The sequence below is a fragment of the Oryza sativa genome, chromosome 12, assembly GCF_034140825.1.
Source record: "Oryza sativa Japonica Group chromosome 12, ASM3414082v1".
In the NCBI taxonomy this organism is placed as follows: Eukaryota; Viridiplantae; Streptophyta; class Magnoliopsida; order Poales; family Poaceae; genus Oryza; species Oryza sativa.
In genome coordinates, this window is record NC_089046.1 from 13,514,541 (window position 1) to 13,530,813 (window position 16,273).

The 16,273-nt window shown below is 42.0% G+C and overlaps 2 protein-coding genes across 5 annotated transcripts; one reads left to right on the forward strand and one right to left on the reverse strand.

Moving 5' to 3' along the window:
• Positions 1–8,093: 8,093 nt before the first annotated feature.
• On the reverse strand, positions 8,094–10,067 carry LOC9271010 (phosphoglycolate phosphatase 1A, chloroplastic). Of its 4 annotated transcripts, none has more exons than XM_066306243.1 (8): positions 9,609–10,067; positions 9,455–9,526; positions 9,266–9,358; positions 9,116–9,187; positions 8,900–8,971; positions 8,761–8,820; positions 8,407–8,684; positions 8,094–8,298 (listed from the first exon to the last, which is right to left on the reverse strand). In XM_066306243.1, exons 1-7 carry the CDS (start codon positions 9,723–9,725, stop codon positions 8,601–8,603), a joined length of 570 nt encoding a protein of 189 aa, XP_066162340.1. In that variant the 5' UTR covers positions 9,726–10,067; the 3' UTR covers positions 8,094–8,298; positions 8,407–8,600. The 4 variants fall into 4 exon arrangements, with proteins under 4 accessions (XP_066162340.1, XP_066162339.1, XP_015620633.1 ...); XM_066306242.1 differs by having other exon boundaries at positions 9,455–9,529; XM_015765147.3 differs by having other exon boundaries at positions 8,407–8,820.
• A 2,702-nt stretch (positions 10,068–12,769) lies between these two features.
• LOC4352082 (beta-glucosidase 38-like) lies at positions 12,770–15,908 on the forward strand. The gene is made up of 11 exons (NM_001423466.1): positions 12,770–13,003; positions 13,271–13,329; positions 13,438–13,513; positions 13,602–13,673; positions 13,769–13,856; positions 14,165–14,408; positions 14,505–14,620; positions 14,711–14,922; positions 15,020–15,051; positions 15,130–15,232; positions 15,347–15,908. Exons 1-11 carry the CDS (start codon positions 12,802–12,804, stop codon positions 15,619–15,621), a joined length of 1,479 nt encoding a protein of 492 aa, NP_001410395.1. The 5' UTR covers positions 12,770–12,801; the 3' UTR covers positions 15,622–15,908.
• The last annotated feature ends 365 nt before the right edge of the window (positions 15,909–16,273 follow it).

A 16,273-nucleotide genomic window follows, 5' to 3' on the forward strand; every position in this document is an offset into this window, starting at 1 on the left:
AATCTCACTTAAACGAGCGACCAAGATTTTTCCCCTTGAACCACAAGAACAGATCCCAATTTTCCCGGAACAAATCCAATTGCAAAGAACATATGCAATGAAAAGGATTCAGAGGGCTCTTAGGTTTTTCCATTTGGCTTGTCCTATGGTCAAGGTCGGCTCTGATACCAACTTGTCACGCCCAGAAATTCCCGAATAGAATTCCAAGCAGAATGTGCATTAAAATCCCCGTCCAGGACCGGCCGGGGTACACAAACGACAATGTTGACATTCAGATCCACGTCTTACAAACATCATAAAAGTCTTACATAAATGCAGCGGAAAACGAAAGACAACAGGAGCTAAGTCTTGACTAGAACTGCAGTGGGAACACCACTCCACAGGCATCCTCGACGGCACGGACGAAGCCTACTCCTCAGAGAAACCTCCATCTGCCACATACTCGTACTCTGGGGTTGGGAAAAATAGAGCAAGACTGAGTACTACCCACTGTACTCAGCAAGTCATACCGGAATAGGGGTATGATGCAGGGAATTACCAAAGGAGAGCTGGAGTGGTTCATTTGCATAAAGCGAGCATTTATAAACAGAAGTTGAAAGATTTAAACAGTTGTAATAATTAATTAATATTAATCATCCACTGTCCAACGCTATACCACGTTGCGACAGGCCCAACCATCCACCTATACTATCCAGATTCTAAGGATTACACTAGGGTGAGACTAATCACGGTGAATCTGGTTGACCGCCCATAACCGCGGGCACGGCTATTCGAATAGTTTTACTCTGATCAGAGGTGTACAACTGTACCCACAAGACACAGCCCCACGACACGTTTCCGTGCGCCGACATGCCACCACGACATACCGGAAAGAGGCCGTGACAGGACCCTTCACATAACCCCCTCTAACCAAGCACAGCACACCTCAGGTTTCACCCCCACTCCTCGCAAGGCAGCGGGCAGTCCCCTCTCGTGCCTAGGTGAATCCGGAAGCGACAGAGGCCGTCGCAGGGCCCGCCCCGCTCCATCATGCCCACCCTTGCCTGCATGCGTCGACTAGAGGAAGGCTACACTACAAGCCCAGCCGTTGCCCACGCTGGCTTGTGGTAAGTACGATAAGTTCTTCCAGGGCATCCCGCGAACCGGTCCTTAACTGCCATGGGTGCGACCAGCAAAACCATGCACCCACAGCCCACCATGTGATTTATTTTAATGAACCAACACCAAAGCGGTGGCACTAATCCAACAATACCATTAGAACCAACAGTCTAAACATTAATAAGATTTTCCCCATTGTGCACTAGTTGAACTAAGCATGGCTAAGCAATCCCTAGTCCAATCTCTAGTCATGTTATAACCCCAAGCTGACAAAGGGACATGGTACAACAATAGCATGGCTATGACAATAGGTAAACACCCCATAGAAACATTATAAAACAATACAATATTTGAAAGAAAACAATAGAGCATTTGCAATATAGGATCAACATGTTCAAGTGACAAGCATGACTTGCTCTGCTGCTGGAGGAACCTCGGCGACTATTTCGAAGAACACCGGAGCGTCGGAGGAACCGGAATCTAGCGACATACAAAGCAAACATTGCAAACAGGCTAAAAGACTACTGAAACAGGGAATAAAACCATTTTTAATGGATTCAACACATTTTTCTTGATTTACTGAGACTTGAATGGGCTTAAACGGAGCTCGGATGAATTAGTTATGAATTTTAGAAGATTCACTGTGTTTATTACTATAAAAGAAAAACCTTAAATCATTTATTGCGCAATAAATCCCAGGGCTGACGTTAGCATGGGGGGGAGGAGGCGCGGCGCCGACATGCGGGGCCCACTCGGCAGCGACTCAAGGGGGGAACGGTTCTCCGTGGACCGGGACCACGCGGGTGGTCCACCGCCGGTCCACGGAACCGACGGCCCAGATCGCCCTCGGGGTCGATCGGACGGGCGGCGGCGACCCGGCTCGGCTCAAGGCCGGCCAAGCGGTCACGGCGACGGCGACGGCGCGCGCGCGAACGCGTTGCCGGCGACGGCAACCGGCGGCGGAGGCGACGGCGCAAAGGCGACGTGAATGCGGCGGCGCTAAGCGGCGGCTAGGAAGGAGAGGGAGGGGAATAGATGGGAGAGGAATCCTCACCGAGGGTGGTCGGCGCGGAGGAAGACGACGGCGAACGGCGACGGCAAGCCACGGGAGGACGACGGCAACGGGCGGACGGGATTCGGGGTGCCCTAAGGAAGGAGAAGAGAGAGATTAGAGGGAGGGAGATGAACCACGGCGACCGGCATTCATGGCCGAAGGCGGCGGTAGAGGTTGAACTCACCGGAGCGCGAGGGGGTGCGAATTCCAGCGACGAAACTCGACGGGGAAGGGGCGGCTGGGGTGGAGCTTAGCCTCACAAACCCGACGGCAGCGACGGCGACCCTAGCGGCGGCTAGCGGCGGCCGGAGTAACGGAAACGGCGGCGGCGGGTGGTTGCACGGCGCGGGAGCGATGGGGAGCACGAGGGAGTTCGGCGAGACGGGGAAAAAGCGAGAGGGAGCGACGGGGAAGCCTAAATAGGGGAAGGGAGCCCCGTACGTGGCCGGTAGGGGCGGGATTTCGCCGGCCAACGTGGGGAGTGGGGAGGAGAGAGAGGCGGGATTCGAAAATCGAACCCCGGCCATCTCGGGCGCGGGCGGGAGAGAGAGAGGAGAAGTGGGAGCGGGAGATGCGGCGCACGCGCGGGCGTGGCTGACGTGGCCCGAAGAAGGCGGAGGCGTGGACGCGGCGGCGGTTGCGGGCGCGGCGGCGCCGGCTGGAGGAAGGAGACGGGCCTGACAGGTGGGGCCCACCTGTCGGTGTCCCGGGGAGAGAGGGAGGGGCGGCTTGGGCTGGCCCACAAGGAGGAGGGCGCGTGCGGCGGTTGCGGACTGGGCCGACGGCCCAAGAAGAGGAAAAGGAGGGGAAAAGGAAAAAAAAGAAAAGGAGGAAAAGAATTTCCCTGGGATTTAAAAAAAAAGCAAGCTCGATTTTAAAAGGTTAAAATTATTTCGAGAGCTCTGAAAATTCCACTAAAAATCTTGTTAGTGAATTTCGACATGTAGAACTCAAGAAAAATTCCACATGCCAATTCCGATTATTATTTGCATTGATTTAATAGGGTTTACTCTTGCTTTGCACCGGTGTTTTTTTTTAGAGTCTCTTATTAATTCAATTTTAGGCTTAGGAGGAGAACTTCAGGGTGTGACAAGAGTAGACTAGAGTCCATATAAAAATATAATTTATAAATAACTGAAATTCAGAATTAAAAATAAAGAAATTAGAAGAAGAGTATAAAGTCCATATAGAAATACAATTAAGAAATAATAGAAATTCGGAATTAAAAATGAGAAATATTAGAAGTAGAGTATAGAGCCCATATAGAAATACAACTAAGGAATAATAGAAATTCGGAATTAAAAATAAGGAATATTAGAAGTAGAGTATAGAGTCCATATAGGAATTAAAAACTAACTAGAATTCATAATAAACATAATAAAATTAAAACTAGAGTTTAGAGTCCGTATAAAAAAAATACAGTTTACAAATAACTAAAATTCGAAATTTTAAATAAAACATAGGAAGAAGAGTCTAAAGTCAATATAGGAATATAATTTAGAAGTAAGTGAAATTCGAAATTAAAAATTAAAGAAATTAAAAGATGAGTTTAGAGTCCACATAGAAATAGAATTATAAATAATAAAAATACAGAATTTAAAATAAATAATATTGGAAGAAGAGCTTAGAGTCTATATAGAAATACAATTTACAGATAACGAAAATTCAGAAATTAAAAAAAATATTGAAAGACGAGTCTAGAGTCCATATAAGAATATGATATAAAAATAACTAAAATTTGATATTATAAATAATTAATAAGTAACACGTATATAAAATACAATATGAATATTACACATTAGTAGTTCATAAAGTTAGTACAAAATTTAAAATTATGGTGTCATTTTAATATGTTCGAATAATACATTAAGAAAACATATATGCTATTATATGAGAGTAAATATAATGATGATAGCCGCGCAATCTGCGCGGGCCAGAATGCTAGTTGTATATAAAATTAAGGCAGGACAAAGCTTTTTGTGCTTGTTCGAAGGTGGTTGCCCATGCATAACTTAAACTCGTTCAAATAATATAAGTCTTGCATTTTTTTAGTTGAATTTTTTGTCAAAATTCGTTGGAAAATTGTAGATGAAATTAAGGCAGGGAGAGAAAGCTTTTTGTGCTTGTTTGAAGGTTGTCAACTTGGACTTTAAATCTTAAAACTGAGATCACTCTGCCACTTGACATTGATGCAGTAATAATCTGATCTATATTCGGATGATTAATTGCATTAATTGGTAGAAATAATTTATTCATCATGACATTTACGTGATCTATTAATTGATGCGATTGAAATTCCCAAAATAAACCGATTTACATGGGAATAGCTGGTGATATCAAACCTTGAAATTCCCAAAATAAACCGATTTATTTGGGAATAGCTGGTGATATCAAACCTTGAAATTCCCAAAATAAACCGATTTACTTGGCAATAGCTGGTGATATCAAACCAGTAGGGCGGGGTCGGCCCACCGGCCAGCTAAGTGCTGCTTGGGCAGAGGGCATTTGCCAAATAAAATAATCGGGACTGTTACAAGGTGCTAACAAATCATGTGCCTGATTTCTTTTTGGTAAAAATTGGATGCAATTTCACCAAGTAGATCGGAATTGTTACACTAAGTATATCGAAAATGTTTTATTATTTTAAAAAAGCTGATACACAACCAAATCACCTCGTGAAACATTTTGCTACAACGTATGAAACAACGGTTCCAAACAAATCAGGCGTTGTTTTACCTTATATAAAAACAATGTTTCAATAATTAGCGAAATAATGTTTCAAATCACTGCAATATTTGATCCATACATAATGAAACATCACGAGTATACTTACTGAAACACTATTGGTAGAAAACAAATGAAACGGATTCCCTTAATAAAGCGTTCTATAATATGCAGGTGATTTGTTGCAACGACGTGTATGGTGGGGCGCGTGGAGGGACTGCGCGGAGGCGTGGGAGGGGCGGGATCGCGCAGCGGACGCGTAGGAGGCGGCGGGTGCCCTATTTTTCTCCCTTTGATCGGGCGCCCAATCGCTGGCATTTTCCGGACGGTTACAACGCTCATACTATCTCTTTTCGTTTTCCTTTTCCCTAGTGCCACGCGTGGCTGATTCGGACCAATAAACAGCTGGCAGAAGAGCCAACATTAGATATATTTTGACTGATTGATTTTTTTTATCAAATTTCTTTAGATTTAACCAAATTAATAAAAAAAATTAGCAACATCTACAATACGAAAATAGTTTCATTAAATCTAACATCAAATATATTTTGATAATATGTTTGTTTTGTATTGAAAATATTAGTATTTTTTTCAAACTTGGTTAAATTTAAAGAAATTTGAGTAAGAAAAAGTCAAACGACTTATAATATAAAACAGAGGGAGTATATGAAAATAATATTATAATAACAAATATCAAATATTTCATTATAGGTAGATAAAATCATTCTTTTTAAATTAATAATACCAACTAACTCTATAATCAGTGGATTTATATATTATCATAATGCGTGACACGGTTTCAAGAAAAATGTTGAAAATGCAAGACTTTTCCTTAGAAAATTTGTTGTAATTTTAAACATAATTAATAAAATAAGGGTATGTGATTATAATCAAACCGTTATATTTCTTTCTGCACGCACACTGTGTAGCATGTGTGTCCTATTTAGAATTAGTTTACAACACATAAATTCCAAAATCATATTTTTTTTACTGTAAATTTTTTTATGGATTTTGTTTATTTTTTCCTCCTTAGTCATTACATTCGGCAGTCTTCCTGTTTAGCTGCCTGTTCTGTGGCAGTACCACAAACACACGACGCAGTTGGGAAGGAAGTGAAATTTCCTTTCAAAGTAGCATATACTTGTACTCGCTACTGTGTCAGTTGGGAAGCTTCTAGCATATGCTAGATGTGTTGCTCAAAACTTTCTTTTCTTAGGATTTTTTTCTCTCATATAATTCCTAAATTTATCTCAAAGATTAATACTGCCACTTGGCCCAAGCGGCTGGCAGTGTGCGCCAGCTTTAAAAGTACTTATTTATTGACTGATCTGCAGAAGCAGAAAGGTGATCAAACTTAAAAAGTCGAGACAATGTACAATGCCCATTTTCCGGTATTTTGTCGAAGCTCAAATTCTCATATGTATTTCCTCGGTTTCATAAAAAATAAATATAGGAAGGAATATGATAGATTATTCGTAGTACTGTGATGTGTCATATCTTGTTTTATGTTTGGTTTTTATAGGACGGATATGAAGTACTTGGATTGATGAGCTACAAAAGAAAACTAGTTTTTTCAGTTTTTTCCTTCCCCACGTGACAATTGAACACTTCAAACGCTTCACTGTCAGGTAGTAATACACTACATCTGAATAGGTCAACTTACAGTAGATCAAAACTAAGGTCACGAACGAAGAAAGACCACAATAGCGACGCAATAGTCCAGCAGTCACTTCCAGCCTTCCAGGGATCAATATCCCGTGAAGAATTAATAAACTACAGGGAAATCTCGCGAGGTCGGGCAAAATCTTGTTGAGAGAAGTTGATTTTTTTAATCAGATTTTATTTGAACTTGAAGCAGTTTGAACAAAATTTAATAAAATTTAGAGAAATTATATTGTATTGAACTCGAAATTTTCAGCCAGGATTATAATATATAGCGATGGCTCGAGAGCGAAATTTCGTTGAGAAATTAATTAATCCCTGGTCACATCACATAACACAACCGTGGGAGGAAGTCATCACAATTGGGACCATGATAGCACTCCAGGTGAGTACATTTCGTTAATTGAAGTTTTCAAAGGTAAGTGTAGCTATAATTTTCTATCACATGTTTGAATTGAGGAGGGATGCAAAGTTAGGTGCAGTATTGGCCTGTGTCATTTGCTCATAACTAGATGATACCCCACGCATAGCTGCGGGACTTCTTGTTTCTAAAAAAATATTATCCACGCTAAGAATGCTAAAAACAAAATTAATAATGAGAGCAAACTCAAACATATGAAGAAAGTTCAAAGTTGTAGGATAAAAACATGTACTCATGAAAAAAGAGCAAGATTACATTTACAAATTGACATGTGCACCTCTTACAGCTCGCAGAGTTAATTAATATGGATAGGACTACTATATAAACTCAAAAGCACTCAGGAAAGCATGGCCAAATATGTTTTCAATGTACAATGAGTTCAGCAAGAATGAAACTGCTTATTATCTTCACTTTTTAAACGTACACGCTGATATGTTTTTAGGAGCAGTCTTACTTGATTAAGTACCAAGCATCTTCATAAGATCAGACTTCCCCTAGCAAACAACATGATCAATGGAGCCACGATGTATTAGGCTGCACAAACCCGACCTATATAGGACGTGGCATTGCAAAATGGCATGAAAATAGATAAAAAAAAATACATGCAAATTCTAATATTGAGGCAAGGAAAGCATTATATGGTTTAAAAAATTATTGTATTCAAATTACATTTTAGCAAAAGGAAGTGAAATTCAGTATTCAAATCCACTGAAACATCCATTTAACTCATACTGCAGTATTGCACACTTCATCAGCTGAACAGATGAAAATATCCATCGGCTGAACAGATGAAAATATCCTGGTAGAGCTTATATCTCTTCGATGAACCCAAAAAAATATGCAATCTTTGATGCATAAAATCAGTAAGGTAAAGGGCCAATCCACATAGCATAATACATGTTCTTTCTCATAAGGTATTCATCAAGAACAATAACCATGCTCAGTGAATGATGGTAAGAAAATTCTGAGAAAATAGAAATCGATTAAAAGAAGTTCTGAACATGCCAAATATCAAATATATAACAGTGCGCTGTTGCAAATGGTTATCAGTTGCAGTCTTTCTTATGCTTGATCAAATCACTTGATGTTATTATATCATTACGATGAAAAGGAATGATATTGAGCTGAAAGAAATGGAAGATAGAGCAAATCCTTGAATCTTCTGAAAGCAACGTTATAATATTCTTTAGTGACGAACAAATGAAATAGGAAGGTAGAGAGATAGTGGTAGCATATAAGGGGAGGCCAAACTTCCTCGAGGAACCATCCAGGTAGAAGGTATCTTTGAGCACCTCAGCTTACGGAGTATACTAAATCTTCCAAACAAACCCCTGGCTTTCTGTTTAGGGGAAAAGAGAGAAAGATTAAGCTGGAGTGAGAGGACAATGGCTAGCAAGTGATAACAAGAATGAATGGATGAGAAATATAAAAGATAATATCGGCTTACCTGTAGTGAGAGGACAATGTCACTGCTGTCCAGCTGGTGCAGATTCATACTTTTGGACAATAAGTTGATCTAGGGCAAGCAGCAGAAGCTCTAAAATGGATCAGTAGTTGTCGAGGCAAGAAGACAACGATTTCAACCATCAGAATAAAAAAGGGCAGCCTCAAACTCCACTCCTGACTTGGCCATGTCCAAAATCAATGTATAAAGGAAAATGGTACACATCGGCCTTCTTTTTGCGGATTGAAGATCAACAGGAGTAGCGCAACATACAGAAGAAGCTGTAGATACGGAATCACCAACTACCATTCTATACATATGAAATAGGTGGCGAGTGCTAGTAGGGATCGTAGTTACATCTTTGTCATGCTCCATGTAAAATCCAGGCTTCAGTTCTATCTTCTTGTCTCCATCAGACTGCAAGATGATTGTTATGTGTGTTAGTCTGTCCCAGGAATGCAGCACTGAACATGGGTTCAGAAATTTTATTACTTACTGGCCCGCCAAGATACTGAAATCCAGCCAGCTCCAGCTCCTTCAGAATCCCGTCCTCTCCAATCACATAAACCTGAACAATTAAAATGTTAAACATGCACACATTATTTGCCAAAATCGCTGAACATGAACAGTATAAATGGTAACGTTGTGCACGTATCTTCGTACCAAAACATGTTAACTTCTGAAGATGGTGATATAAATTAGATACTCCTACCTTCTTGTCTTTGGGGAAATCGATGGACTGCAGGTACGCCACATATGCGAACGACGAAGCGAAGATCTCTTCCTGCATAGAGCGTTCCAGGCTCATCAGACCAGATTGGTTGCACAAAGAAAATTTGGTAGTTCATGGCATGAATCCTACCTCATTGACGTTTAGTCCTAGCGTCTCAAACTTCTTCCCGTACTGCTTCCTCGACTTGGTCGAGTTGTTCGTCACGAATACCAGCCTCTTGCCCTGCAACACCACAACCCCATCAGCTTCAACTCCAACAGATTGATAATGCTAAGTTGGAATCGGAGTTCGAGAAGACCATTGCAGTTTGCGACGGACCTTTGATCTAGCATGTCGAGCGTCTCTAGCACTCCGTCGATCAGCTTCTCGCCCTTCCAAATCACACCTACGCTGCTACGCAACAAAAAGAACGCGACAATTCATAACAAAATCACAACCAATCAACCATCGAGCGACCAGCGTGCCATCTCACCGTCGCAGTCAAATATGAACGTCTCGACGGAGTCGATGAGCGTGGCGGCGTCCTCCAGCTTGGCCACCGGGACCGCGCCGGCGCCGCCGCCGCCGCCGCCACGACGGGTGTGAGCATGGCTGGGGAGGCGCCGCTGGGTGGTCAGCACGATGGGCGTGCTCCCTTCTGGCATCAAGTAATGGAGAGGAAGCACCGAGGGGAGGGGAGGCGGTGGAAGGAGCTGTTGCGGGACGCGACGGTCGTCCTCCCTAGGGCTACAGGCGCGTGGCGTGGCTGACGCGTGGGGATGGGGGGAGGCAGTGCGACGCGGGGATGGGAAGCGACCGCATCAGAGGCGGGCCCGCGGCGCAGCTCGCGCGCGCGCGCACGGGGGAGGAGAAGCGGCGCGAGGGTGAAGGAGAAGGGAGAGGAAGCGCCGCATCCGGCGGCGGCATAGCCTCTGCGCGATGCGGATGGGTTAGGAGAAACCGAAAAATCCTGGAAAGAAGTGGGCTGGGCTTCACCTGTGTGCGACCGTCCAGATCAGATCGAACGGCTGAGGTTTTAGTGGTGACGTGGCTTAATCACAGATCAGCTTTGGGTCTCAACTATATAGAAAGAGGGATTAGCTCAATTAGTGTGTGCTATGGATGGTGATTCGTGGGTAGGAATAAGTTAAGGGTCCGAAAACTGGGATAAATGTGTGATTGATGATGAAGAGCTATAGTTTCATCGGTATTATTCATGTGAATAATAACTTACTTTTTATTCTCTATTTTTCTAACAATATGTATCTCTAATTTAATTACTGAGGAGCTGCAGGTTTGCGTGAATTTCATGAGAATTGGATTCTTTTTTTCTCTATTAATCCTATGCTGCGTCGTCCAGACCTTTTTTTCTGCTTAGTCATCACTCGTTTTTTCTTTTTTTTTTTTGCTCAGCCGAGCGTGCTTGCTGCCATTTGGAGAAAACACATGTTTTGTTTTATTAGGAATGCATCTTAGAATCACAATTTGATCTTATTTTTGCATTTGAATTTTCATATAATCAAAATGCAGGATATCATATTTCATGTATAATCTCCTACAGAGTCTACTAAATTTATTTCTCATCGAACATAGTTTGACAAATCAGTTTTATTTATTGTTAACAACCAATATACTTTTCACTCTTAGCTCAATTATTAAAAAAACATATTAAAACTTACTTAGTAATTTTCATAGCAAAACGCGGGGAATCACCTAGTTAAGTACAGGAGGTGTTGGAAAAAAAGTATATAGGAGGAGAGAGAGAGAGGTGATCGATACCAGGAGGTGTCGAAAAAAAAAGTGTATAGGAGAGAGAGAGCGTGTGGAGGAGAGAGCTTGCATGCGCGTAGAAAGAGTGGAAGAGAGAGAAATGAGGTATGCATGCAGAGGTGCTATGGAGAGAAAAGTAACTTGCATGTTGGGAAGGGGCACATCGGGTACCCGATTTATAGTTGGGTCTAGTTTTGATTCAACAACCGGTCTTTGCAATCCATAGTGAGTTTTTTTTTAATATATTGGCCCATGCCCTTACGAAAATGTTAAATTGGAAAAATACCACTATGAAAACCAAAATCGGGTGGATGCCACTCATACTTCTATAAATTTACCATGCCATTGTCATCAAGATTTTATATCAGATATATTGTATATTTGTGGTCTCGTATTTAAGGTATTCATAATCATACTATTTTGTTTCTACAGTCCTTTTAGTTTTTTATTACAGTACTATCAGCAATATTTATCGAGAATAAAATACCATATCTTAATTTGCACTACTTACTTTACTGTTTATCATTAATTTACTTTTTATCATGTTAGTAATGTTTATTAATATCACTTTATAAAAAAAACATGGTTTATAGAGTATATATTGCAAATAAAAAGGTTTAGGGCCTATAGAATCAAGGGGCTCTTGAAATTATAGAGCCGGTCTTGCCCTCTTGACCATCCGCCGGTGGTTGCTTGGAGAGGAAGAAAAATGATGCATGTTTCCTCTTTGACGGAAATATTTATGGCGATGGCACATTTCTAATTTTATGATAATTCAGTGACACCCACCTAGTTTCGGCTTTAGTAGTGGTATTTTTCCAATACAACGTTTCCATAATGGCACGATCAAATTTACCCTTCTTTTTTCAAATTTACCAAAACAACTAAGATCTCAGAGTCAGAATCAAGATGGGAGGAGGGGGGAAGGGGGAGTTCTTCGATTTAGATGAATGTCGAGGTGGCGGCGACTTGATGGTAGACCACGACATCGTGAGGGAGGTGAGACGGGCGACACACCACGAAGACGTAATAGGACGGTGGAGGCAAATGGGGGCATCAAGAAACCAGTGGTTAGGTGACGACAATGGCACATCCTATGGCGGAATACAAAGGAAACATCAGAGAAATTAAGGTAGTGTGGGGCTTTAGAGACAAAGAATATATACAGGTAATGGGAAGAATTAATTGAGCCAGAGTGCCAGAGCAGAAGGAGACGGTGTTGGGGCTAGCCAAACAACATCTCTAGTGGGTCTTTAACGGTCGTAGCGAGATAGACAAGTGGTGGCACGTAGAACAGAAATAGTGATGAAAAGACGGTGGCGGTGGAAGCTGTGGCATAGAGGAGACGCTCATATGAGTGGGTTGAGGGTGGGCCAGTGGAGGACTGGTGGAAGATAGCAGGACATGGACAGCAGTTGGATCTTAATCCGGTGGTAAAAAACTTGTCATATTTAAAGGGGAGTTTTTTTAAATATGATATACTATCTGTATCTCAAAATATAACATTTTTTTACTGTGTATTTGGGGATCTCAGAAATTGTTATATTTTCAGACTGAGGTACGTACCATGCAGTTTCCAAATTTAAAGGCGATAAGCTCACTGTCATGCCCACTAGTCCAGACGGTGTTTAACCCATCACCTGATTAAAAGAAGAAAAAAAAACAGGGTAAAAACAGAAATAGAAAAAAATAAAAAAAATTCTAGTGGCTCAGGACCAGTGCAAGCCACACTGCTCCACAAAGGCAGGGTGGAAGGAGTCCTCCTTGCCGCTGCCACCATTCGTGCCAGAGAAAATCGCTGTTCCCCTGCTGCATGCATGCATCGCCCCGCCCTGACCACTTCACCTGCCTCTCCATATATACGCAGTTTGCAGCAGATCAGACACTCTCACCGCCGCTCTCTCTTCCTCTCCAACATGAATATGCCATTGCTACTCCTCATCGCCATCGTCGTCGTCTCCCTCTCCCATGGCAACGGGGAGCAGACCGACCTCACGCGGGAGACGTTCCCCGCGGGCTTCGTCTTCGGCACCGCGTCGTCGGCGTACCAGGTGGAGGGGAACGCCCTCCAGTATGGCCGAGGGCCCTGCATCTGGGACACCTTCCTGATGCAACCTGGTGAGATCGATGATACATGTTCAGGCAAAACTAGCAATGTGGTATCTAAATATACAGATCATAAACAGTTTGTCGCATTTTTCAAATAATGGAATTAACAATGTGTTGGGACGATCCACCTAAAAAGAGAATATGACAACAACAATCTAAAAAGAATTACATAGCCTGATATTGAAATGTTGTTGCATTACGGCGCGTTGCATTTTGTACGTCTCTAGTGGATGTATGACTGGTTGTTGATTTGGCTCTGATTGTTCCTTTGGATAGGTGTAACTCCTGATAATTCGACCGCGAATGTGACCGTCGACGAGTACCACCGCTACATGGTCAGTGAAAGTCTCATGTGTTTCAGTGCCTGTTCTAATGGGTTTCTGTTCCTCTGTATGACTCTTGATTTGTAGCTTATGTGGCTCCTCTGATGATCTTCTTTGCAGGATGATGTGGACAACATGGTGAGAGTGGGCTTCGACGCGTATCGCTTCTCGATCTCCTGGTCTCGCATTTTCCCCAGTAAGTTACCGGCTGAAACATGGTCAGGCACAGTGATGAGATCATGGGATATTCCTTTCATTGATGGTTTTTCTTCTGCGTGTTGTAGGTGGACTTGGGAAGATTAACAAAGACGGCGTGGATTATTACCACAGGCTCATTGATTACATGCTTGCTAACAGTACGTTGGTCTTGGCATTTCTTCTAGTTCTTGCCCATTTCGGATTTCATGATCTCGAATTAATAGGTTTTTTTTTGGTTTGATTTGCACATCAGACATTATTCCATATGTTGTGCTCTACCACTACGACCTTCCACAGGTGCTCCATGATCAATACAAGGGATGGCTACACCCCAGAATTGTGTAAGTGTTCGTGATCAAAGCCATCTGTTTGGCTGTAAAACTTAAAATTAAATACCCTTTAAATTGTTTGACAAACTACAGAAGCACCTCTGAAGATTTTGTGCTAAATTATGAAACCCATAGCTCTCTAACTGCGAAATCCTGACAGTGAAAGTTCTGCAGGTGTTTAACCAAAATAGGTTTCACTGTAGCATATCCGACATACACAAATATCAAACCCAGACAATCTGTATCCTCCCTTTCTTACGTTCCTTACTCCCTTTTTCTTGAATTAATGTGTGATTCATGTCTGCGACTTCATTTTGCAGGAGAGATTTTGTGAGATTTGCAGACTTCTGCTTCAAGACATATGGTCATAAGGTGAAGAACTGGTTTACCATTAACGAACCTAGGATGATGGCAAATCATGGCTACGGTGACGGCTTCTTCCCCCCTGGCAGATGCACCGGCTGCCAACCCGGTGGGAATTCCGCCACCGAGCCTTACATCGCAGCCCATAACCTTCTCCTTTCACATGCCGCTGCTGTCAGGACATATCGTGACAAGTACCAGGCTAGTGAATGATATCCATGCCCCTACTATCCAATTCAACATTTCTTAAAATCTCCAATGTATCAGCTCATGTTCATGATACCTTGCGATTTTCAGGCTATTCAGAAGGGGAAGATTGGCATCCTTCTCGATTTTGTATGGTATGAGCCACTCACCGACAAAGAAGAGGATCACGCAGCTGCACATAGAGCCAGGGAGTTTACCCTTGGCTGGTGATACATCTTACACTGTTCATCAATCATTGCTCTTACACGGTGTCCGCATGAAGGTTGAACTGAACTTCCACTTGAAACTTTTGCTAGGTACCTGCACCCGATTACATATGGTCATTACCCAGAAACTATGCAGAATGCTGTTAAGGAAAGGCTGCCCAATTTCACACGTGAGCAGTCTGAGATGATAAAAGGATCAGCGGATTATATTGCGATCAACCATTACACAACTTATTATGTCAGTCACCACGTCAACAAGACATCCATCAGCTATCTCAATGATTGGGATGTGAAAATTTCATGTATGACACTTTCAAATCACACAGTATTAGACCAGAAATATTTGTACCTTTTCAATTCTTTGCCTTCCTAGCTAACACATTTTGGTCCTCTATTCAGATGAGCGTAACGGTGTGCCAATTGGGAAACAGGTAAGCAACAATTTACAAGAAAGGTTGAAAAGAATGGTAGATCATGAACTAAATTCTGGTTTTTAAACATCTATGCAGGCGTACTCGAACTGGCTTTATGTTGTTCCTTGGGGGATCTACAAAGCTGTCATGCATGTCAAGGAGAAGTACAAGGACCCCATTATAATCATCGGAGAAAATGGTAAATAAAGATAATACTGGAGACCCTTTCAATTTTCGGACAGTGAACAGTACAACTATAAAAGTGCTCTGCAGAATGAATCTAGGAGCAAAATCTAACAAGAACCTTTTGCAGGCATTGACCAGCCAGGCAATGAGACCCTACCTGGTGCACTGTATGACTTCTTCAGGATACAATATTTTGATCAGTACCTCCATGAGCTTAAGAGGGCGATCAAGGATGGTGCAAGGGTCACTGGGTATTTTGCTTGGTCCCTGCTTGACAACTTCGAGTGGCGGCTCGGGTTCACTTCAAAATTCGGAATCGTCTATGTAGACCGGAGCACTTTCACACGGTACCCTAAAGACTCAACACGTTGGTTCAGGAAGATGATAAAAAGTGAGGTTTGAGTTGGATTATTATCACTGTTGGCAGCTGCTGGAGTGCTTTTTTGTTATGCTAGTTTTGGTTGTATGAATAATAAGATGTCTTGTACTAGTTGAGAACTTCTTCAGATTTTGTACTTCTAGTATTCTACTTTTTGTACTTCAGATTTTGCAAGCAAGGATGATTTTAGTTTAATAGATTCAGGACATCTATATATACTGGTGATAAGAGAGGCAGATTTCAATTTTTGGCTTGAATTGCCCATATTTGTGTTTTCCAATGTTTTTTAACTTCAAATTTTAAACTTTGGAAAGAACTACAGTTTTTTTTAACACACAGGAGCTCTGTGTCCCACTTGAATAGAAGAAAAAAAATCCATTGCCCCTTAACTGGTCAAGCTTTTACAAACATTAAAATGATCTAATAATGGTTAAAGAAAACAACATCCTGGGAGGCTATCTAAAGATCTAGCCAATGCACTTTGCTCCACCCAGCCTCGATTGAGTACATGCGGTCTTTGATATCATCCACCAACATAGATATGTTCTTAAAAGAACTATTAAAGATTCTAGGATTTTTTTTTAACCAAATGGAGTGTACAGTGATGAGGAAAACCAAGTTGCAACCTTTTTAAATGTTCAGAATGAATTTGATGCCATACGGAAACCCATCGAT